The 25,617-nt window shown below is 38.4% G+C and overlaps 1 protein-coding gene across 3 annotated transcripts in view; it reads right to left on the bottom strand.

The window, feature by feature from the left end:
• Positions 1-25,617, bottom strand: part of GRIN2A (glutamate ionotropic receptor NMDA type subunit 2A) — a 321,942-nt gene that overhangs the window by 14,788 nt on the left and 281,537 nt on the right. For all 3 annotated transcript variants that reach the window (XM_043493655.1, XM_043493656.1, XM_043493657.1), the window contains one exon: positions 14,076-14,263. In XM_043493655.1, coding sequence (XP_043349590.1) covers positions 14,076-14,263 — 188 coding nt within the window. The remainder of the gene's footprint in view (positions 1-14,075; positions 14,264-25,617) is intronic.

Raw genomic sequence — 25,617 nt, 5'->3', positions numbered from 1 at the left:
TGGCCAAACATTGTTATCCCAGCCCCTCTGATGCTATTTATCACAGGTGTCATTGTTTTATTTCCTCTTGATTCCCCCTTGACAGCATCCTTTGTTCTAACTCTGGTAGAATATATTCAGGTAGAATAATACCACACAGATAAATGCAGATGCATATGATATTTATCAAAAACTAATACACTACTCACTCATTTTCCTCACCATTTTTATATAAAAATAATGCTAAAATCCTTGGCTTTTTTTCAACAAGAAAAGAAGTTACAACTTTTTAGTAAATGTATGGTGCTTTCCTCATCCTTAATTAAAACAGTTCCTCATTAACAGCCCAAATAGCTCCCTAGTTAAAAACAGGGTGGGAACAAGCAAGCCCAAGCTTTTGTAATTCCATCTGGGCAGAGACCAAAAAGAAAGTCATTAAAACTTCCATTGCTAATCATTTGTACAAAAACTAGTTTCCAAACTGGTCATACTATTCCATTCAGAGAAAGGAACACTCTGCTGATTTATTGACATTTGAGTATTTCCTGGGCATCTTCTTCCTGGAAGGGGAATGGGATGAGAAAAAAGGTAGAATCCTTGGTGCTTTGTCTTGGCTTTCTTCTTCCACTCACCCCTGCTATCTATAGGGAGCCCTGCTCCTATGTTTTTAACCAGCTCAGTAGCTACTGAATAACTGTCAGGAGAGGATATGTGGGAATCCTTCAGTTGTGTCTATGTGCTGATGTACAGCAGTCCAGAATTGTGGTTGGGGTTTTAATGCCCCTTTTCCTCCAAACGTGTAACATGTGCCTGAGTAGTACAACCAAATCACTCACTACAGATAGTAGTAACAAACAAGGGTAGGAAAGCTGATACAGCTCAGAGTAGCGACGGAGAGTGAGGTAAAGGGCTCACAGACAATTATCAGAGGAAAAGAATAGCTGATGGAATTATTTCAGCAGATGAGAAACCCATGTCAAGGAGCCATCAAAATACCCGTCAGTAAGAAATAAGGATGAGAAAAACACATAGTAAAGTAAGTGAGGCTGTGATCAACCAAGGATTAACTAAAAGGAAAAAGACACAATTATCATTGTGTAAAATGGCCTTTATGAAGTATTTAACTTTTATTGTTATTTCTATTGTATTAGCGCTCCAAGGTTCAAATCAGGATCAATGCCCCACTGTGAAAGGTTCCATAGAAACAAATGCTGTAGGCAGACGCTGTCTCTGCCCTAAAGCCCTTGCAATTTAATTTCAGAAAAGACCCAATGAGAGTCTGAAAATGGACCAGAGTAAGACAATCAAGTAGTTTTCTTTTCCTCACAGCTAGACTTATGTTCATTTTAGTCATCTTTCATAAAGACTATTAAACTTCCATTAGTTAAACTAGCACAGTACTCAACTAAAACATTTTATAGTTGTCCCACTCATTTTGATTACAAAAAACTGAGAGCAGTTTCATTTTGAAGCACCATCAGGTATTACCCAGCACAGCTGAGCTGCTTTGCATGAGCAGTAGATAATTCCTAATAATTGGGATGTTTTCTGGAGAACAAGGGAGTGTATGCTGAATCACATAAGTGTATCCTAGGTTCAAAAAATGATTAGTAATGAAATCATATCAGAACTTTGGCCAAATATCTCTACAGTAGATCATTTAATCTTTGTAAAACCTTTTATTTACAATTTTTCACCTCAGATTATTAGCCATGAGCTGGAAACTAAATCTGACAACTGAATTCCCTCCACAAACTTCACTGAAGAGGTTGGATTCAAACTCCTGAAGTCAAACCCACCCCTAAGATTTTGAGTTTGTGTCAGACACAAACTGGTAAGGCTTACTTTCCAAAGTGAATTTGGATGCAGCCCAAGTCGTCAGAAAGCTTTCAGAAACCTCACGAGAACAGATCTTGTAAAATTTCAGCCATTTAGGAGCAAAATCTTATGAAAAGAAGACAAGATTTTTAGCACAAGACAAGATTTTATGTTCTTCTATGTGTCTGACAATTTTATTCTTTACTATCGTTTCAACTAATTTACCTGGTACTGACATTAGACTTACCAGTCTATAATTGCTAGGATCACCCCTACAGCCCTTCTTAAATATTGGTGTTATATTAGCTATCTTCCAGTCTTTGGGTACAGTAGCTAATTTAAAGGACAGGTTACAAACCATAGTTAATAGTTCCGCAATTTCACATTTGAGTTCTTTCAGAACTCTTGGTGAATGCCATCTGGTCCCGGTGACTTGTTACTGTTAAGTTTCTCAATTAATTCCAAAACCTCCTCTTGTGACACTTCAATCTGTGACAATTCCTCAGATTTGTCACCTACAAAAGATGGCTCACGTTTGGGAATCTCCCTAACATCCTCAGCCATGAAGACTGAAGCAAAGAATTAATTTAGTTTCTCTGCAATTACTTTATCGTCTTTAAGTGCTCCTTTTGTATCTCGATCATCCAGGGGCCCCACTGGTTATTTAGCAGCTTCCTCTTTCTGATGGACTTAAAATTTTTTTTGTTATTAGCTTTTGAGTTTTTGGCTAGCTGTTCTTCAAACTCCTTTTTGGCTTTTCTTATTACATTTTTACATTTAATTTGGCAGTGTTTATGCTTCCTTCTATTTACCTTACTAGGATTTGACTTCCACTTTTAAAAAGATGTCTTTTTATCTCTCACTGCTTCTTTTACATGGTTGTTAAGCCACGGTGGTTCTTTTTTAGTTCTAGTTTATTTAGTTTTAGTAACCAACAAGAGACTGCTGAATTGGAATTAATTTGAAAACTGGATACAATTAACTTAGGCTTGAATAGAGACTGGGAATGGATGAGTCATTATACTAAATAATACTATTTCCCCGTGTTATTTCTCCCCCCACCTCACCCCCCACTGTTCCTCAGATGTTCTTCTTAACTGCTGGAAATGGCCCACCTTGCTTGTCACCATGAAAGGTTTTCCTCCTTCTCCCCCCCCCTCCTGCTGGTGATGGCTCATCTTAAGTGATCACTCTCCTTACAGTGTGTATGATAAAACCCATTGTTTCATGTTCTCTGTGTGTGTATATAAATCTCCCCACTGTATTTTCCACCAAATGCATCCGATGAAGTGAGCTGTAGCTCACGAAAGCTTATGCTCAAATAAATTTGTTAGTCTCTAAGGTGCCACAAGTACTCCTTTTCTTTTTGCCAGCTATCTATGTTTCTAATGATTGAATCTCCCATTACTAACACCTGCCTTTTCCTAATGACTGGAGTTCCTCCCCCGGAGAGGTAACTCAGTTCGAGAGGATACCCCATCATCATCTGGAAGGAGGGTCCCAACTATGGGAAGGTTTCCCTCTGTTCCCGTTGACTGCTCTCCTTCCCTGGGCCTTTCATCCTCCTTAACAGCGCAGGGGCTGTCTGACTGGAGGTGGGACAAATCTACAGTGTCCTGGAAAGCCTCATCAACATACCTCTCTGCCTCCCTTAGCTCCTCCAGTTCCACCACCCTGGCCTCCAAAGCCTGTACATGGTCTCTGAGGGCCAGGAGCTCCTTGCATCGAATGCACACATACGCCACCCGCCCATAGGGCAAGTAATCATACATGCTACACCGAGTGCAATAAACAGAATAGCCCCCACTCTGCTGCTGGGCTTCTGCCTGCATTTTCTCCTACAGCTACCTAGGTTAAAGATAGGTTTTTTTGTTTAAATCAAGAAGTTTTGATAATAATTAAGTTTAAAAGTTTTAAAGAATGGCAAGTGTACCTCGTCCCCTTCCCAACTTCCTCTCAAAACTCCCTGTTAGCGGTCCCTGGTCACAAAGCTCCCTGGTCACTTGCTCACTGCTTTATAAAGCCCTGGCTTTCTTGATAGCCCCGCCCCGACTAAGGCTCAGCCAATGAACAGAAGCTTCTAGATTTCAAACCTTGTTTAGAAGCTCCAAATGCCGGCCACAGCACACGGTTCTTCAAACAAACAATCAGACAGACAAACACAAGCACAGCACAATGCAAGTAACCCCCAAACACAAACACACACTACAGACAGCCACTTACCCCAAGGGTCCCATATTTACTCCTCCTTCACCTGGAGAACACCCTCTCGAAATTCCCTGTTAGTGGTCCCTGGTCGCCTTAGCTGAAATTAATGACGCTATTTATGGAATAAGGGACTACTCACATTCTGAGTAAGGAGGTCAGAATCTGGCCCTGTATCAATGCTTGGTTCTTGGAACCCATAAGTATCAAGAATTCTGAGTTTCTTTCCCCAGCACCCACAAAATCATATGACATATTTATCATTTCTGGATTAACGTTGACTTGTTAAAAATGTCAAAAGAACAAAAGGCCTGAGTAAAAGCTATGAATTCATTGTGAGCTAATGACTAGAGTCTGTGTGGCCCTGTTATTGAAGGATGAATAAAACCAGAACAGCTAAGCATGATTTCCAACATTACATTCTCACTCACTCCTGTTCAGCTACACACACGCCCCCACCTATCCACTCACACTCTCCAGTCACATTTGTTCCACCCACTGCTTAAGGAGGACACTAAATATATAAACAGAAAATCACAGGGAACACGGATGTGTTCTGCCTAAGCAGCACGCACTGTAAATATGTACTTTTACTCACAGGACATTTTTTCTGGCCCTTTATGGTACAGCACGAGTCACAATGTATTATAATTTAAATATCCATTTGGAAGATTTATGCAAATACACACCAGAAAAAGAAGTAGGGGTGAGGTTTGAGAGATTTAATGAGAAGTCTTTTTCCTACAGTTGCATTTTCCCGGCTAGGGGTTGGAAACACACACCTACTCACTGAGATTCTCAGTCAATGTATAAAGCTGCTTTAAAGCCCATGGAAAATTAACCAACATTTGGAAGATTTTATTAGCAGGGTAATGACTGTGTGGAAATCTGAGCAAAACAAGGTTTCCTCCCACTAGTTTGTTTCAACAGCTCTAAGAGTCAAAACCTTAACACTGCCACATCAGCCAATCTTTAAAGGACACCGCTCTCCAGGAGACCTCTTCCCAGATCCTCACTCAAGTGATCTTTCTTAACACCAGCTAACATAATAGCCTCCTCCCCTTCCTCAAATGTCTGGCCTACAGCTGAGGTTCTACCTAGGCAGCCCAGCTAGTAGTTATCCAATCCATTTCTCACACACATCTTACGCCCAGCCACGCATCCTCTTCTCCAGCTCCTTCTCTACTGATGCCTTCTATCTTCTTCCATTGTCTGCCTGCCTCTCCTTAACTGCCTTCCTATTCCCTCACATCTTACCAATTTCTGCCCTTCTCTCTTGTCTCCTACTGCTCCTATCCCCACTTGTCCAATGGCTCTCTGCTTCTTCTCTTTACAACATCCTCACGTTACTCATCACTCTACCTGTCCTGATCACGTGCCCCGCTGCTCATTTGTCCCTCAGCCAAGGAAATGCCTCCTCACAAATTTGCCAGTCCCACCCCTAGAGCTATAAAAGGATTCAGAAATTATGCTGCAAACTTTGAACTATTTTGCTGCATATTTTCTAAAATTACTGTTTTGTCACCAGTGGAAAAAAAGACCATCAAAACTGGAGCAGAAGGTGGGTAGATTTGTCTTCAGATGCTTGAGTTTTCACAGGGCTTAGAGAGCAGGTTGAAAATATAGAATGCCAGGCAGCTTAGCCTAACTGACTAGACAAAAAATCAATAGAAAAGAACAACCTGAGAGTATAGCCGGGCAATTTTTTCAGCAGACCTTTTCTCCACTGAAAAATGCAGATTAGATTGACCAAAATAAATTTGTGTCAGTTTCTGCTAATTGTTTTGGTCTAAACAAAGAGAAAAAAAAATCAGAAAAGTTGAAACATTCCATTTCAATTTTTCAGGCTAGATTCGCAAGGGGATTTAGACGCCATGCACAAAACCGCAGAGGAGGAGATACCCCCCCAGGTTGGAGTGAAATTCACCACTCACCAACTCTTTATTAAGGCAAAACACTAGCAAGCATCAGGGTCAAATCCCTGATCTGAATCAGGGGCTTGAATACAAGTGACTGCCCTAACATCAGAGTCATTATCAGTCTCTTATTTAAGCATTTTATACAAAGAGGAACAGCTTAAATTGAAGAGATTGAGAAAGACCCACTCCAGCATACCCAATAGCCTGGTGGTGAGACTGCTCACAGAGAGGTGGAGCAAGACTTGGATACAAGTCACTGCTCCAGAGAGGATTCAATCTGGGTCTCCCACATACCAGGGGAGTATCCTAACCAATGGGTATAGGCAATCACCAAGCCCACATCCCAATATTCTATTTCATGAATCTAGCTCACCATTTCCTTTGTTTTTGTTAAACATGCTCAAAGTCAAAATAAAATTTTTCATCTGGGTCAATACAAAAAGTTTAGTTTGATCCCAAATAATTTTTTTCTGACTTTTTTGATTCATCAACAATCCTGGGAAACTGCAGGTTCAGTTCAACCCAAACTCATTTGGTTTTTGTTTATTTCAGAACTGCCAGTGAACGGAAAAAAACCCAGCTATTCGTCCAGCTCTCCTTGACTGCTGCTAAGGTAGTGGGCTGGCTTACAGGTTGGTTAGACTGCCTTACTGAGCGCTGTAAAGTTAATTATTTTGTAAGGGAAATCAAAGTGGATGTTGTATAATCAGATCCCTGCTATTAGGGGAATACAGTCCTACCAGTGGCCAGAATGATGGAGCTGGTTGATAGCAAACAGAAGCATAGAAAGGCCAATACCAATTCTTCCATTGGTTACAAACTTAGCACTACTAGGGTTAAGGGACATTTTATTTCTGGGTAACAGATAAATGTAAGCATGCCCTCTAATGAATAAAATGAGCCCCTTTTGTGCATCAAACTGCACTGCATTTAGAGAAGTATCTTGAAATAGTCAATTATTTTAAATAAAACTGCAAATGTTAATTACCAGGCTGGAGTCTGTGCATAGGTAATGAGGCTACTGAGACAAAAAAAGGACATCTGCTATTGTTAAGCATGCTTAATTCACCTTTGGGCTTTAAAAATTACACACACAAAATACACTGCAGGAATCCATCTAATTGTTAAGGTTAAATCAGAGAAGCACACAAAATCATGTAGTATGTATGCTAGTTATGTTCATATATGCACATATATGATACAGCAACTTGCTCCCATGCAAATGTCTGGCTAATACCATCCAAAAGGTTTTCTTATTAACAAAGTATTCAGATCAAAAGGTTATGCATGTACAACTCATAAGAATTTTTTCTTATGCTTCTCACACTGGTTAGATTTATAATTATTCACTGACTTTCCTCAATAACAACAACAGATAAACATTCTCTTGTTGATAATGAATAATTATCTGGCAGTACCTCTTTCATAAGCCTCATTTTAAAGAGTCAATCCTACACAAGCGTGTGAAGTATTTATGCAATCAATAGTTTGTGTATTTACCCAAAAAACCCTCATTCTGAGCCTGATGAAGGTGTCCTGTGAAGTTTATTTTAAGACCACCAAAAACATTTACTTTTGGGTTTCACTTGAAAACTTAGCAAAGATGTTCAGTGAATTATCAGAATGACCTGCCTCTATGGAATCTTATGCTCTAATAAATTTGTTAGTCTCTAAGGTGCCACAAGTACTCCTTTTCTTTATGGAATCTGTGTCCATCCCTTCTGATTGCTCAAAATTGAGTTATAAGAAGTCTCACCTAAAGGGATTATGGATAGAACCACTGAAATTAGAGCGGGAATACACCTATCATTTCATTTAGCCCATCTCATTGCTAGCACAGTTGAGTTATTCCCTACGTTACATTTTCTAATGCTTTGTTCCATTTTATTTTCAATGTGCCACAATTCCATACCACAGATTTCACTCAGGGAGTTAATATTAATTGTCAATTTTTCTTTTCTTAAGATTATATATTTTCTTATCTCCAAACTTGCAGGGTATAGCAGAAATGATCTTTGGTAGAATTGATAATTCAACTTCTTCTAGAGCCCTGGGCAGGTAACATACGTTAGAATAGAGTGGTGTACATCATGCGAATGATGTCCTCCTATTGCAGGAAGTGGGTATTGCTGGACCTCCTTCCTTCTAACTCTGTGTTGCTAACCACCATACTTCTTAAGTTGTGACTGAACAATTCTTTAAGAACTTTTACAAATTTAGCCTGGTTCTTTAGAACAGAAAATGCACATTTCAGAAACCCTGAGTGGCCCAGAAATCCTTTTAAACTACAAAACAATAAAGCAATATTGCAAATATGTTCATATGCTCCATGGTTTACTTATGAAACTTGTGCTTAGGTTTCTAAGCACTGTATGGGCAAACAAAGTGTACTACTAGAGACAGCCAGTATTGCATCATTGACGTGCGTTCAGCCAAGTACCATTTATACCATGGTCTATTTTATGCTGAAATATAGTAAATTAATCATATTCAAGAAATTTCTAAAAAGTTTTAAAGCTTATTTTAACTGTTTCTTTTATTTTAAACCAATAAAAACCAAGGTTCTGGACATGAGTATTCACAATCTAAACCAATACACAGGTTAAAAAAAAATTAGCTACAGGAAAATCCTACTTATTTTGCCCCATCCACATCAGCATATGTAGTGCCTGTCATAACACAATAAGCTGACTAACTGTGGTAAATGATTAGACAAGACAATCTTTAACTCTTTAACTCTTTAACCTTTAACTCTAGCTTCCCTGCCCCAACATACATGCATGCGCATGCGCGCGCGCACACACACACACACACACACAGTCTCTCATCACACTCCTATTTTTGATTTGAGAAAATACTTCTTTTACAATAATTGTAGACAAAGTAGTAAATATAGATGCAATAGCATTTTCACTGTTTGGACAAAGAAGTTTTGCCTAGATTTTTCAACATCTTTGTTAGCTTTTTCTCTATTTTTTCAAAAATGCACATAATCTCAGCTACTAATTTTCAATAGAGAAACTGAATTGTTAGCAAAACAAATTATTCTCTTACATAGGAGGATGACAAGTAAAAAAGGTAAAAGAACTTAGAGTTAAGAAAGTGTAAATTATGAATTACAAAATGCACATAATTTAGATGTTAGGCTACAAAGAGGCATTATCAGAGAATGACTTTGCATTGGACCAGGGCAGTGTCCAATAGTATTAACCCCAGATTGTGAGACACAGGAACCCTGTATTCTTATCCTGATTCTGACAATGATTCCCTTTGTGGCCTTGAGCAAATAATTTAACCAGTCTGCCTCATTTTTCCCAGCTATAAAATGGGAATACTATTACAAGCAATTCTATTGCTTGTAAACAACTATTATTATTCTGAGCAATTTTAGAACACTGCACACTGAATAAAGAAAAAAAATGAAAGTAATCATATTGTAACCAGTTAAAATCTAGGTAATTCATAAAAATAGAGTATGCCATTTTGTTTTATACTGGAGTTTTATGGCTTATTTGCTCATTGGTTGGAAGAAGTAAATAATGTTTCTATTGTAGGCCACCCTGACTCCAACAGATCAGTAATGGTGCCATAAGCAACTGTCACTCTACTGCAGACAAAGTTAATGAAACAAGATGAGGCCCTTTAAATTGCCCCCAAGCCCCGGGGTTTTCAGCCACCTCTGCAGCTGGTAGCTTAGGGGTGATTTAAAGGGCCCTGGGCTCCCAGCCGCCACTACCGTGGGATTTAAGGCCACACCTCTTCCGGTTAAGGCCACACCCCCTGCTCAGGATTCCAGCGTATCAGTAAGTCCTCTAACTTACTTTCACCCCTGCATAAATCTATATTTGTTTCTCAGTTATGCCATTCCCTCCACTGTGGATGGGGGCAGAAAGTCTGTGACTGAATAAGAATAAGGGAATAAGTGATTGAACAGTTATTTCAACATAAGCACGTAGCATTCCTTTACGCTGACTGGATGAATGACTGATAATGGCCCTCGGAGTGCAGGAACTTTCATAACACTTGTACATTTATTGAGATATTGTATAATGTGCACCCAGACAGTGGAAGGGTTAAACTTTTCACTCTGGTGAAGAGATTCTGATAGCCCCATAAGCTTCACCTGAAGAGGAGAGTGTCCCTTAAAGAGCAGTGTCCCTTGTCCCTTAAAGAGCAGTCATTAAGAGCATGGAGGGGGAGAGAGAAGTATATTGGGAGGGAGGCATCTCATTGGGAGGGGCTACTCCTATTCTGTTGTTGATCAGGAAGGAATCAAACTGGCTGCCCTCTGAAGACAATCATCTTGGGATCTAATTCTCCAGTGTCTTGCATATGTATAGTCATTTGACCCCAAATATAGAGTGAGCTTAAATGAAACCCTTCTGGTTTACATCCACTTTGCATAGGTATAATTGATTCATAAGGTGCAAAGCAGGGAGAATGAGGCTTTTGTGTGGCTTTGGGTGGTTGGTTTGCTACCCTACAAGAAAGGAAGAGCCAGAACAGTATTTAGTTGACTATGTCAAAGGAAAAGCTTTCTGTTAACTACAAGAAATAAACAGATTTGGCTTTTTTGGACCATGATAAAGGAGTGGCTTGTCTCCTAAGAGGGGACTCAAAGGCAAAAGGAAAATCTGTTTTTAAATGATTCTGTGGCCTTCTTAGAATCACTACAACTAATATCTAGAGGGAGAGAGAGAAACATCTTCATTTACATTTACAAAAAGAAAAGGAGTACTTGTGGCACCTTAGAGACAAACATATTTATTTGAGCATGAGCTTCATCGGTGAAGTGAGTTGTAGCTCACAAAAGCTTATGATCAAATAAATGTGTTAGTCTTGAAGGTGCCACAAGTACTCCTTTTCTTTTTGCGGATACAGACTACCATGGTTGCTACTCTGAAACCGTTCATTTAAATCTGTTTCAGAGTAGCAGCCGTGTTAGTCTGTATTAGCAAAAAAGAAAAGGAGTACTTGTGGCACCTTAGAGACTAACAAATTTATTTGAGCATAAGCTTTCGTGAGCTACAGCTCACGTCATCGGATCCCCTGCTTTGCACCTTATGAATCAATTATACCTATTTTTTTTCATTTAAATCTGTCACTGTTGAGCACACTTCAGGAAAACCAGCACTTTAAACTCAGTGTCAGCATTATTCAATAATGTTCTTTGTAAATGCAATGACTATAGTCATTCCAAATGTACAAAATTTGCCAGATTTAGCAAGATTCAGAAAAGCAATTTATCCCACTAATAGACATTATTGCTAATGGTCAATTATTAAGTCTTCATGACCACATGTTTTGCTTTGACTTCTCACGTAAAGTGATGGCTGTTTACATATAGAATATATTGAGAAAAGTGAAGAGCAGACTAGGAGAAGGTCAACTAACCAAAATAATTTTTTGTCTGAACAAAAAAAAACAAAGAAGAAAATAAAGGGAAAAATAAAGCTTAAAATGAATTTTTTTTTAAGGTTAAGCACCCAGTATAGATAAAAATAATAGTTGTGTGCACGAGAAGAAAATATTTTCAAATACAGAACAGGCATCATTTTGTGCCCAGGTCTTCCTTTTGTGCCCAGAGATCGCAGACAGAAGCTAAAAGGCATGTTTTTGAAAAAAAACCTCAAGAAATATATTATTACATATGAAAGGTAATAAATAAGCTTAGTGAGGTATCCACAATATGGGTCAATGTAAATTAATACCTCCTTTACAGAGGACAACATTTTTATTTAGTTTTTGAGGTACTTAATGTTATTTTTGAGTACCCCAGAAACAGGGTGGATTTGATTTAAATACTGATTTAAATCACTCATCAGGAAGACTAGTCAGGAAGACTTGATTTAATAATGACTTTCTACATAAAAGTGCATTATTGTTGGTTGTTATAACCTTAATACATATTCTTCACAACTAATAGATAGATGTAGGTTTCATTTTTAGAAGGTATATTTTTAAGTGATTTATTTTGAAAACTTTTCAGATTATTTTTACAGCTATATCAGAAAATGAATGATTGATTGGTTATTTCATTTACCAAAGGTAATTGAAACAGATATTTATGAAGTCATGAGGAGGTGAACTATCTTCCGTTCAATAGGTCAATCATTAATATTTGGAGGATTTTCTTGCCATGGTGTATTTGGAGGAGAACATCACCAGGCAGACATTTAAATTGTTTTATTTAACTAAAACAACAATGTTATGTGTTCTGGATTTTTTTCAACAGCAAACATGTAATATTTTAAAAAAAACAAGCATATGAATTTTTGAATTTAGTTAAAAAATTAAGTTTTTTAAAATCAGGTTTGTTTTGTTAAAATTGTTTTTAACTAAAATAGTTAAATGAAATATTAAAAAAAATTAAATTGACTATGTCAGCCAGGTCAACATGAGAAATTTAAAATATTGGCTTCTGCAGCTAACTCAGTCGTCTTCACCTTCATTTTCCTATTTGTCCATAATCTGGAAAAGAAAAACAAGCTTTCCTGCTTTTTCAGGTCCCAAACAATTTCTCAGTTTGGAATGAATTAGTCCAAAGGAAGAAAATATTCTTTCTACACTGGCAGAAGAAGCTGCTGCTGTTAAAAGTGAGATTATCACTTCAACAGTCTCTGAATCCAAGTGCTTAAGTGACTTCCACCAGGTTACTAGTGTGACTTTTTTTAAAACATCATCAGCAAACACATATTTCTTGAATGGTTTTTATTCCCATACTGGCTCTATTTTACAGTCTGTTGCCATTTAGGTTTTCCCTTCTAGTGAGAGAATGGTATGGTAGATCACAAATCAATGAAGGCTACCCTCAAAAAGACCTCAAGACTTCTGGAATATGCTGCTCAAGCAGTTGCACTTTTGTTTATACTGCCTGTCCCTCCCTTCTCACATTTATCTCCAGACTTCTTCTCCTTGTCCAGATCTATTCCAGCCCCAACAATCTTCTCTTCATTGAACTTTTTGAAATTTTGCACTTTTAGAAAGAGGTAAGGGGTTGACTCTGTGTACACAAATTTGCAGAGGGACAATAGGATTGAGGTCTGTTATTTCTCACCTCTATATATTATTTATTTATTTTAAAACATTTTTTCTGTTAACAAGCATGTTATCTCTGGAGACACAAATCCACAGTTTGAGAACTGCAAAACTAAGCATCTCTGATGGTATCTTCTAGACTGAGCACTGAGTCCCATTGGGTAGATAGAACGATTAATTTAAGTAATCTATACAGAAGACCCTGGAAGACCATAAAATTGGGTCCCTAATCCATGAACTATTGGAACTCATTTACAAAACTTTTCTTAAACATTACACAAATATATTGTCTCATACTATAGAATTAGAATTTATAATCCCTACTCCATGATGAGATATTTTTGAGTTATAATGTATCTTAATTAAAACTATCTTTCGATGAATTTTATGACAAAAAGCTTTTTGTCAAAAACAAATTTAAATTTAAAAAAATCAGATTTTTTTTAAATCATTGATTTTTTTCCACCCTGCCCAAAAAACAACTATTATGTTCATTACATCTCTGGGTTCTCTTCCCTGCTCTGTTAGTGTCTCAAGTTACTAGGCAATTTATTTCACCTCTTTTGACCTGATTCAGAGTCCATTGAAGTCAACGGGTATCTTACCTTTAAATTCAATGGGCTCTGAATCAGGTCCTTGTGCCTGTCTGTACAATGGGCACACACATTCTTACTTTGATGGAACATTGTGAGACTCAATTCTTGAATGTTTGCTAAATCCTTTCAGATTTTTTACTAAGAGCTATGATACTGAAAAGTATTCTGGTCAAAACCCTGATATTCTCATGAACATTTTATAACCTGGATGTCATTCAATGATTTAGCCATCCAGATATAGTCTCTAGCATCAAAATCAGTGGATTTGGTATATTTGTGTGGGATGTGATATGTGAAAGTAGCCTTTTCATGAAAATATGGCCCAGTGGTCTTGGAGATTAGGTGAGTGGAGTGAGTTGAAGGGAATCACTGGGTTAGATTGGGGTGCAAACTACCCGGCTCAAGAACACCTAGACAGAACTTTTTAAAAAATTCTTTCTTGAACAAAAAAACTTATAGCAAAGAAGTAAAATAATTATCTGTGCACACAAAATAGAGAGGAAGAAATGTTTGGCCCTACCATCACCAACAAACTGAAGGAGTGCTAGATCAATCTGTCTCTTCCAAGGTGACCCTTTCTGGAGAGCTATTCCATAGCCTGTAGTGGCAAAGATGTATCCACTGCCTATTGTTACAAGTTTGCAGCCCTCATCTCTTCCAGCCTTGTAATTCAGCACTGCTGCATCATAGATGAAAGCATCCAACTTCCTGAAATAAAAGACAACATTTTACAAACCAAATCATTAGGGACAACAATTGTCTGCCTTCTTTCACCCTGGACATCAGGACTCTGTTGAATATGACTAATGATACTAAAAAATACATATGATAAGTTGCTGTTCTGTATAGACAGACATTAACAAAAAGCCATATATTTTTAGAGGGGGCAAAACAGGACACAGTTTTGCACTTCTATTTTAAGGGACACAGTTAAAAATATACAAAGAACATGACTAGCCAAACCAGTAAACAATTGTAATAATGTCAAAGGCCAACACATTTTACCTTTGGGATTCAAAATGAATAATCCATAACTCTATATTCAACATAATCTTAAAGGACAATGGATATGCCAGTAAATAATGTAGAATAGAAGTAAAATGACCAACGAGCTTTATTGAAAACATTGAATTAGTCTGAAAATCTGACTAAGCCACTTTTCTTGACACTTCCTTATCTTTCTCTTTCTTTCCAAAAATAAAATGCACCAAAGAACGAAAGTGGAAATTAAGCCCCTTGTGAGACAACAGAAATAATAAGCCTAAAATATTATATATATATATACACACACACACGCACCCCATCCTCATTACTTTTATGTCCGTAGCACTGTAAAAATAGAAGAAGATGCTTCAGAAAATTGTAAGCCTTTTTACTCATCTCCTTAAAAAAATAACAGAATGCACATGACTTAACCACATTGTCTTTGAATTATGCAGCAAAGAAAACCTCATCAGAGACTAAGTAGATAAAAGAAAAGGAGTACTTGTGGCACCTTAGAGACTAACAAATTTATTAGCGCATAAGCTTTCGTGAGCTACAGCTCACTTCATCGAAAGCTTATGCTCTAATAAATTTGTTAGTCTCTAAGGTGCAACAAGTACTCCTTTTCTTTTTGCGAATACAGACTAACACGGCTGCTACTCTAAAACCTGTAAGTAGATAAAGGAAGGTAAGTAGCACCATCAAGGGATTGCATATAAGGAGTGCAGTAAGGATAGACTTAGAGGTAGTGGGACAAAAGGGATCATTTCACAGATAGAGCAAGAGTGTGCATACGCATGGAAGAAGAGGCCAGTCAAGAGGAACTGAATCTAAGAAAGAATATGAAAGTATATTTAATGGTTAGAGAACATTTGGGAGTCAGGACTTCTGGGTCCCAAACGCTAACTCTGCTACTGACTTACTGGGTGACTTTGGGAAAATCATATTGTGTTTCACTTTCCCCATCTGTAAAATGGGTATTGTTATATTAAAAAAAAACCATTAAAAGACATTACTTAAGTTGCAAATACAAGCACTCAAAAGTCAGGAAGTGCCAGATTTATGGTGGTCTGTGCAATATTAATTCTGCCTCCTCCTGTCTCCAACCGGTGCACTGAATGAAACAGGAGTCTTGTGGAAAAGACAGTATGTGATCAGACCCATAACTGAAGAAGAGCTCTGTGTAGGTAGAAAACTTGTCTCTTTCACTAGCAGAAGTTGCTCCAATAAAAGATATTACCTCACCCACCTTCTGTCTCTAGTATGTGATAATGTAACAAAGACTGTATCATAACACATATAGACAAAGGAGCAGAATTAAAGATGCACAGGCAACAACAAATGTGACATTTCCTCACTTTTGGCTGCTTGACTATGTAATCTAAACATTCTTTTACCTCTGGTTTTTGGTATGTAACTTTTCATAGATTTTTAAAAGGAAATGGGTGAAACCAACTTGTGTTCTGTAGAGTAGTGATTTTCAACCTTTCCTCATTTGCAGACCCTTAGCATTTTAGAATGGAGGTGTGGACCCCTTTGGAAATCTTAGACATAGTCTATAGACCCCCAGGGGTCCACAGACCTCAGGTTACAAACCACTGATCTAGAGCTCTAACAGCTCCCCCCTCGACCCACCAGCCCCACTCTCCCCTATGCATCATCCAGATTTGAAGCCTGAATCTTCAATACTGCAGCATAGCTGGCAACAAGAGGAAGGCTGTTGTCTCAGAGGATTCCTGAGCTACTGGCACCATGTTCTGGATCCTGGGGATGGCCAACAAATCCTGCCCCAGTCTGGTTCTGTCCCTTCTGTTGGAGGAGCTCCTGCCAGAATTGGAGGCTGAGACCATGTCCCAGTGCTCAGAGTGGGGTAGAAGAGACCAGCCTTGCCCTCCTCACTTCTATTCTAGCTTCTTGGGCAGCTCCCAGGTGTTCCCAGGGCTGTGTCTGCTGCTGCTGTTTTTGTGGCAGCATAAGCCCCAGCTGATTCGACTGTTCATGTTCAGTTATTTTGGCATGCTGCCAAATATGCCCTCAGGAACGCAACCAACAGGAAATATGTTGATTTTTTAAACAGTTTATAACTTACCTGAATGGAATTTCATAGAATAAAGAAAAGACTTTGAGTCAAAGGGCTTTCTCCCTCACAAATTTCAAAGGCTTTCTGAAAGCAGCTGAGGTTTTACAGCTTTTAAAAAAAGAGAATCTCTTCTAATGAAAAGTGTTTGCCAACTTAAATGCAGCGTCATTACCAGCTCCCCCTCTAATAATGCTTATCTGCCTCACATAGATGATAATGAGGGTTAGTGTCAATAAAGTGCTTTGAAATCTTCAGGTGAAAGATATTACAGAATTTCAAAGCATTTCCTCATATTAATTAACACTGAACACTCACGTCCTCCTCTCCTACTCCAGAAGTAATGCTTATCAATATAAAAGAGGTATCAATACAGTGCTTTTTAAAATTAAATGTGCTGAGAAAAAGGACTAAATTTGTCACGCTGACACTCACAGTTCAACACTGATGGGCCCCTATGTAAGAACCTACATACACAAAGCAGATAGATTCTTGGTTGTAAGTATTTTGGGTCTATATAGTACAGAATTTTTTGGATGTGAAAACTGAAGAGCCTGAGAAGTACTGGCAAACAGCTGATGTGTGTACAGCAGTTAGCTGTAGAGACCCAGTGTTTTGCACTCATACAGTATATTTGTGGTGAATTGGACCCAGCTATTATGCAACAAGTAGCTGTTTGTTGAACTCAAGTCTCTGAAGAAAAATTAAATGATTCCTTGGGGACAAAAGCTGCAAAATCACCAACAGGCCCCAGGAGGCAATTTAGAGTAATACCATTGTGCCAAACATTTCAGTTCCAAACAATTATATTTAGTACATGAGTTGTAGACAGCAGTGTTCAAGCATGAGCGTTATGACAGCTCTCAGCAGGCAACATTCATAGCCTTTCTATAGTGGCACTCTGTACAGAACGTGCTAGGATTTACAATAAAATTGCAGTATACAGTATGCTTCAAGAAAACAAAACCAGGGAAGGCTAGATAAGACAGACAATTGTTGACTCTGGTAAGATTTCAATCATAATAAGCCATCTTTTACGACCCTCAATAATTTTGTCTACAAAAAATCAGCAAGAAAATTGCCATATTTTCTCTGAAGGTTGAAAATGTTGAAGAAAATGGGTGAGACTTTTTGAGTATATGTCTACACAGAAACACCATATGGATAAACTGAAGCACAGAAAAATTAAGTGACTTGCCTAAAATCACTGAGAGTTAATGTAGGCCCCAGAAATCACAGTAGTATTAATTCCCATACTCCTGCTATAGCCACTAGACATCACTGTCTCCCTACTTTCACAATCTAATATTAAATACATTACACAAAGCTGTTATATTTCTTCACATTTTATTTATAGTGAGAGGAGAGAATTGGTCAATGTATTTAATGTTAAAATCTGTCAGAAATTACATGGAAAAAATGAAAGTTTGTGCAAAAATTATGCATAAGTGAAATTTTCTGTAACATTTATCATTAATATTTTAATAGAAATTTTATTAAAATACTTTCAAAATCTTGGATATCCTGTTAGTGAACAAACTAAACTATTCTACAAAGATTGATAAAAAAATTCAATAAAAATATTGCCCAAACCAGAAAGTTGGTCCATTTTGAAGCCTGTGAAATATAAAACATCTTTAGCAATGTTTGTGTACTTGTTTTCTAATTCACCTTTTGGGGGAAGAGGAGAAAAGAGAACATAAGAAAACAAATCTGTCCAGTATAAACTGCCTTCAATGAAGTTATACTGGTTTATGCAAGCAGTGAATTTGCTCTTTGATGAATTTCTTATTTCATTTCTTGTTTAAATTAGTAACTCCACTTATATCAATGGAATTGTGCCTGTTTATGCACATAAAACTGTGGGCAAAATCTGGCTTTGGGATCCACACTTCATCTCTCTATTTAATACACACACAAAACTCCTGATGCCAATGGACATGCTACACGGGGATTTGAATGCAGAATAAGAAGCAGAGGTCCACAATGAAGAAAAATACCCCTGCAGTGCAGATTCCAGACCAACATTTTGCCTTAAGAAAAAAACTGCTCTGTATAAACCAACACAACATAACCCGAAGTTTATCACCACTTTAATATATGTAGCAATCTATCACCTTGCTGCCAAATAAGATCTCATTGACAGGCTTTACACTTTAAGGGTTTTTTTTATAAAAAACAGTTTAGAAACAAAATACAAGCAGCTTACTTAAGTGCATGATGGAATCCAATACTCAATAAATATTTAGCACCTGAATTTCAGAGGTAAAATCTAAAGTAAGTTTTGGGTACCATTAAAAAAATGCAAGTGTTTAGGGAAGAGTCAGGCCAGCCATTTCCAGGGATACAAAGACTAATCAGTGTGTGACCCTGACATTGTCTAGAACTGCAGATGTAATTAGGACCTCAGGAAAGATGAATGCCAAAATTAGGCATTAGAGAAAAGCCACATGAAGCCAATGTAAAGTCAGTCAAACATCACAAAAGCACTGGAATAGATTGAGGTTATTGTCCTTAGTCTTTTGCTACTTTAAAAAGTGAAGCTGCTCCCCATGCTTCCTGCATTGCTTTAGTTGCTCTTTAAGGACTGTCATCAGCTCAACTGTTACAGGCTGTGAGCTGGTTTTCATTATGGGGAGATCCATGCTGTAGTGAAGCCCCGCTAAATCGACAGCAGAACACTCTCCGGTAGACCGTGGTACTCCAGCTCCCCGAGAAGATTAGGGGGAGTCGACCGGAGAGCATCTCCCATTGACGCAGCACAATGAAGACAGCAGTGTAAGTCAACCGAAGCTACGTAGCTGGAGTAGCATAACTTAAGGTTGACTTACCCCCAGAGTGAAGACAAGCCCCGAGTCTGTGTACAGAGAACTTTTTGAAGCAGGAGAAGCCCAGTTTCAGAGCTAGAAAAACTAAAGGAGCTGCAGGCAATAATTAAAGGGATAAAGTTTGAGGCTTAGGTTAATAAGGCCAAAGATGGTTTTTTTTAGCCACTCCTTCCTAAAACTTCATTGCTGAAATCCTCAGCTCGTGTAAATTGGCATGGCTCCATTGAAGCTGAAGATCTGATCCTATTTTATTATACAATTTAATTAAAACAACCATGTTTTAATTCATAGGTCCTGACGGGTACATATTGCAATGGTGCACACTCACACTACTGCCTAGAAACAACAGGTAATGGAACATACAGCAAAAGAACACAACTAGTAGTTCTCAATTCAGGCCACCCAGTTTTTACCAAGTGACTTTCAAACACCATCTCCTGAAGGAACTAGAGAAGCATCATGCATTTCACTAATGACATCCATGGCTAGTGGAATCCAGATAAACTTGGACTATTATCTGGGGCGAGGAAAAATACTTCTTTGAGAAGCTAATACTGACCCAATCAATCATTTTGGGCTAAATTCTGGTCTTCAATATAGGCACAAAACTGCCACTGAAATCATAGGATGTGAAATGAATGTATTCAAGGGAGGGGAAAAATGATCCTTTATTGGTCATGGCTTAAACCTTAAAAGACAGCAATACATTTCAGATTAAAATACGAATTGGCATAATTAATCATTTACATGTTTCTTGAGATACTGTCACAGGCGCCGACTTTGTCATTTGCCAGGGGTGATCAACCCCTGCTCCATCCCAGGCCCTGCCTTCACTTCACCCTGCCTCTTCCTCCTCCTCTCCATCCCTGCCTCTTCCGGCCCTCCCCCTCCCTGCAGTGCCTCCTGCACACCGCTGGACAGCTGATTGTGGCGGTCAGGAGATGCTGGGAGCTGATCGGCAGGGCCCGCCAACAGGCGAGATGCACTAGGAGCAAGGGGGAGGAGCTGATTGGCGGGTCACCGGTGGATGCTGAGCATCCACTATTTTTTCCCCATGGGTGCTCCAGCCCTGGAGTACCTATGGAGTTGCTGCCTATGTCTCCTGTCCTTACTATGCAAATAAGCTAAAAAGGCCACATGGATTCTGCTCAGTGCTTCTGAGAACATGGAGCAGTAAACCAGCAAAGGAGAAACAGATTTCCTTCTATAACTGTTATGTCTAAATATGAAGTACATCATGACATTCAGAAAAGTTAGAAGATGCTTTGATGTGGCCATAGTTATTTGCATTACTCTTCCTTTCTGTCAAATGGTGTTTCTTGAACAAATAATATCCTGGTTCCTTTGCAGATCAAAGGGATTGATGCATGACTGAAGTTATTTTCCCCTTCTCGACTAGTGCCCTAGTTCCACACACACACGCACCAGGAATTCTTTATTAAATGGGTACCATTAAGTGAAGTGTTCATCTGTCATATACAGGATGTTAACTTCAGATCCAGAGCTCCTCATTCTTATTTCTACATGCTTTCTGTCCAGGACCCCTTAATATGTTCTATAAATAGCTATATAAAAGCTAGGTATTATTACTATGACTGCATATTATGGTTCCACGAGCACAAAGGCTGAGTACACCCTAATATTCAAAGTGTGCAACTATAACACAGTTTTAATGCATAGCATTATCTCTGTAAACAGCTATCTATTCTATGAACACTTGCTTTCTCACTTGGCTCAGCAGTTTCTTTTTTAGCTCTCATTATGTTCTTATGTGTCTCTCTTTCTTGGTTTTGTGTAATATGTTTAAAGGCAAATTATACAATTACGGCTAATTAATGGAAGGCAGTTAATGGGCCACCTTTTCTTTCAATGACTTGTGCAGATTAATTAATAAAATCATAGATCCTTTTTTTTATTTTGGAAGCTTACCTAGGTTATACCTGAAGTGACCAAATTTTACCTTAATTTCTCCAGATTTGCTGTAAGTGATTGATAGAATGACTCCACTACAAAGGAATTACAATGTGAATAGCCAATGGGATATGTATTTACCAAAGCTGTAGTCATGTGCATTAACATATACATCATGTGACGCAGAGGTGTCCGTGGCATACTTTATTGGCTAGGGTTATTGACTCACCACAGAGATCAGAGCAACAGTTAGTGATTCTTCAAACCACTAGCACTTTTTACAAAGTTAATTACCAAGAATGTTCTCTCTCTTTTGACTTGGCATCATTAGCATGATTCTGTAACTAACTCACTTTGGTTTCAGAGTAGCAGCCGTGTTAGTCTGTATTCGCAAAAAGAAAAGGAGTACTTGTGGCACCTTAGGGACTAACAAATTGATTTGAGCATAAGCTTTCATGAGCTACAGCTCACTTCATCGGATGCATTCAGTGGAAAATACAGTGGGAGATTTATATACACAGAGAACATGAAACAATGGGTGTTACCATACACACTGTAAGGAGAGTGATCATTTAAGATGAGCTATTACCAGCAGGAGAGCGGGGGATGGGGGGAGAGAAAACCTTTTGTAGTGATAATCAAGGTGGGCCATTTCCAGCAGTTGACAAGAACGTATGAGGAACTGTGGGAGGGGAGGAGGGAAATAAACATGGGGAAATAGTTTTACTTTGTGTAATGAACCATCCACTCCCAGTCTCTATTCAAGCCTAAGTTAAGTTGTATCTAGCAGTCTCTCGTTGGAGTCTGGTTTTGAAGGTTTTTTGTTGAAGAATAGCCACTCTTAGGTCTGTAATTGAGTGACCAGAGAGATTGAAGTGTTCTCCAACTGGTTTTTGAATGTTATAATTCTTGACGTCTGATTTGTGTCCATTTATTCTTTTACGTAGAGACTTTCCAGTTTGACCAATGTACATGGCAGAGGGGCATTGCTGGCACATGATGACATATATCACATTGGTAGATGCGCAGGTGAACAAGCCTCTGATAGTGTGGCTGATGTAATTAGGCTCTAGGTTGGTGTCCCCTGAATAAATATGTGGACAGAGTTGGCAACAGGCTTTGTTGCAAGGACTGGTTCCTGGGTCACTGGTTCTGTTGTGTGATGTGTGGTTGCTGGTGAGTATTTGCTTCAGATTGGGGGGCTGTCTGTAAGCAAGGACTGGGCTGTCTCCCAAGATCAGTCAGAGTGATGGGTCGTCCTTCAGAATAGGTTTTAGATCCTTGATGATGCGTTGGAGAGATGACTGCATAATTTCTACATGAACTCTACAGATATCTTACATCTATTCTGTCCAAATTCTTTTGCCTTTTAAAATAAATTCAAGAGTAGCCAGAACAGCTGTCACTTTTACAGCAACCCTTAAAGTGGGACATTTTATTTTGATCTATTTTAGAGAATCTATTGGAATCTGCTCAAGGCTGGGTGAAACATGAGAATATATTTGAGCTACCTCAAGATGCTCATTGTGGAGTTTCTTTTTCACACATTGTGTAAATATGTTGCTCGTAAAGGATACTGGGTTTACAGTCCTGGAAAATGAATCTTTCATTTATCCATAAAATAGGACTATCTGCCACAGCAGCAGAGCCATGCAATCTCATAAGGGTGCCTTTAAAACCTGCCCCAGAAGGCCTAATTTTAAGGCTGAGAAGATAACTCAGTCTCCAGCATCATTCAATGCTTAGCCCTCGTCTATACCTCAGAGTTAGGTTGACGCAAGGCAGCTTACATCAACCTAACTCTGTCAGTATCTACACTAAAATTTCGCTCCCATTGATGTAACTCACTCCCTACACCAACTTAATTCTATCTCCCCGAGTGGTGTAGAGTCAATGTCAATATAGTTAGGTCGACGCAGTGTCATTGTAGACACTGTGTTGCTTTACCTCAACTGTTGATCGCTTTCAGAAGCCATCCCACAGTGCACCACACACAGTTCAATTGGTGCAAGCCCTCCAAGTGAGGATGCACACCGCCGACATAAGGAGCAGAGTTTAGACATGCAAAAGTGATGAAATGACTGTGGCAGCTGTATACCAATATAAATTAGGTTGACTTAATTTTGTACTGTAGACATGCCCGTAGTCCACTACAGCCTCTCTGCAGGTCCTGCCAATTAGTGCCCGTCCACTGGGAAACAGAAAAAACTCATCACAGAGCCATTACAACTTTTGTCACTACCAGCTTGTGTTAGATTTGAGCAGGCAACCTAGAAGCAAAAGACATGATGCAGAATTAAAAAAAAATCCAAGAACAAGTGGGTCTGAAGGAATCCTAGAAAATAATCCAGGCTGTATTTTAAGCTTTTTTAGCTATATAGCAGTATTTTTGACTTCGACATATCCTTCTGTTGAAATACTGGGGGCAGAGATGGGATGAGGCTGCAACTGAAACAGAAAAGGGACCCCATTGGATGTCCTGTTTCCTGTGTGACACTTCTGATGCTGTGGCTGGAAGAAGAAAGAGACCCCATTGTAAATCCCAGCTGCAAACTATGTCTCCCACCCAACTGCTCAACAAAAAATATCTGCTATGCTATCTAATGTTTTTGTTTTCAGTAGCTCCAGCCTATAGTACCTGTCCAGATAGACCCTTATAAAAACAATAGATTTCTTCAGAATTTATATACACTGCATTTTCAGACACATTGAAGCTGTCTGCTTGTTAGGGGGAACATTACCTACCTATTCCTTCTGACTATCTGTGTTAAAAGAGAATCTAACCTATTTTTCTGATTGATCCATAGGGAAGAATGAGTTTTCCCCTCTTTATCGGTCTCCTGCCTCAAAATGCCCTCACTCAAATTTATACATGGAAAATGCAGAGCACATTAAAAGCAAATTTCTGTTAGAGCAGTGACACCATGCTGCATTTTGACTGATTGTAGAGGCTTTACCTCATCTGCCAGGCCAACCTCAGGCTACCAGGAAAGCTCATATGAATCTTTCTGCATCATTTGTCTATTGTGACCTGAACTGACATATTCACATAACTCATTCTCAATCCAATTCCATTCACATCCTTCTCAGTCCCTCCAACTACCTTCCCAATACATATAAAATTTCTCTCAACAACAGAAATGACTGAAAGTAAAAGGTATAATTATTATTATTGTTTTATGTGATAGGATAAGTCCTATTTCCAGACTCAGAAGCCGGGTGATGAAGTACTGTACTTATAAAGCTTCACTTTATTAAAACAATAAACTCAAAACAAGTATCTAGTTGAGGGAATATGTTTTTAGATTTAAGATTTTGTCGCAGCTAAAGCTGCATAGTGAAGGATAAATACAGCATATTGCAATAAGTGTCTGTCTTCATCACCAAATCAAACTGACAGTAACATAAATACAATATTTTTTCAAGAAACACAAGAGAGATTCCCCAGATGGAATGGAGTGGAACAAGGCCTTTAACTAATTCAATTGCCAGCCCTTTTACATTGCTTCCAATTTGTTTTAAAAAAAGGCTAAATATAATTACATTTGTAAAGCTTGATTTGGACAGAAATGGAATAAAAAACCCAAAGGGTATATACATTAACATCCACATACTATCTAAAGGAATTTAAAAGCACAGAGAAATAAATGGCCATAAGTCAGTGTTTTCTGAAGAGCGGGGCAGAACAATTAGCTGGGGAGCACAGACCTCACAATTATTCTCTGTTTTTCCTCTCTTCTTTTTTTTTTAAAGTAAGTTTATCTGTTACAGTTGTGAAGAAAATCTTAAAAACGTGATCCGAATGTAACTGACACGATGCCGTTTGAGGTTGTAGAGCACCTGAACTAATAATTATGAGGTGTGAACTCCCCCATTCATTCCAATGGGTGCTATATCACAATGGATCTCAAACAGGGGTATGTGTACCCCTAGGGGTATGCAGAGATCTTCAAGGGGGTACATAAACTCATCTAGATATTTGCCAAGTTTTACAGCAGGCTACATAAAAAGCACTTGCAAAGTCACTAAAATTTCATACAGACAATGACTTGTTTATGCAGTTCTAAATACTATACACTGAAATGTAAGTGCAATATTTATCTTCCAATTGATTTATTTGATAATTATATGGTAAAAATGAGAAAGCAAGCAATTATTCAGTAAAAGCATGCTGTGACACTTTTTTGTATTTTTAGGTCTGATTTTGTAAGGAAATAGTTTTTAAGTGAGGTGAAACTTGGGGTATGCAAGATAAATCAGAC

The sequence above is a fragment of the Dermochelys coriacea genome, chromosome 10 (assembly GCF_009764565.3).
Source record: "Dermochelys coriacea isolate rDerCor1 chromosome 10, rDerCor1.pri.v4, whole genome shotgun sequence".
Taxonomy (NCBI): Eukaryota; Metazoa; Chordata; order Testudines; family Dermochelyidae; genus Dermochelys; species Dermochelys coriacea.
This window is presented reverse-complemented; position numbering and strand designations above follow the sequence as displayed.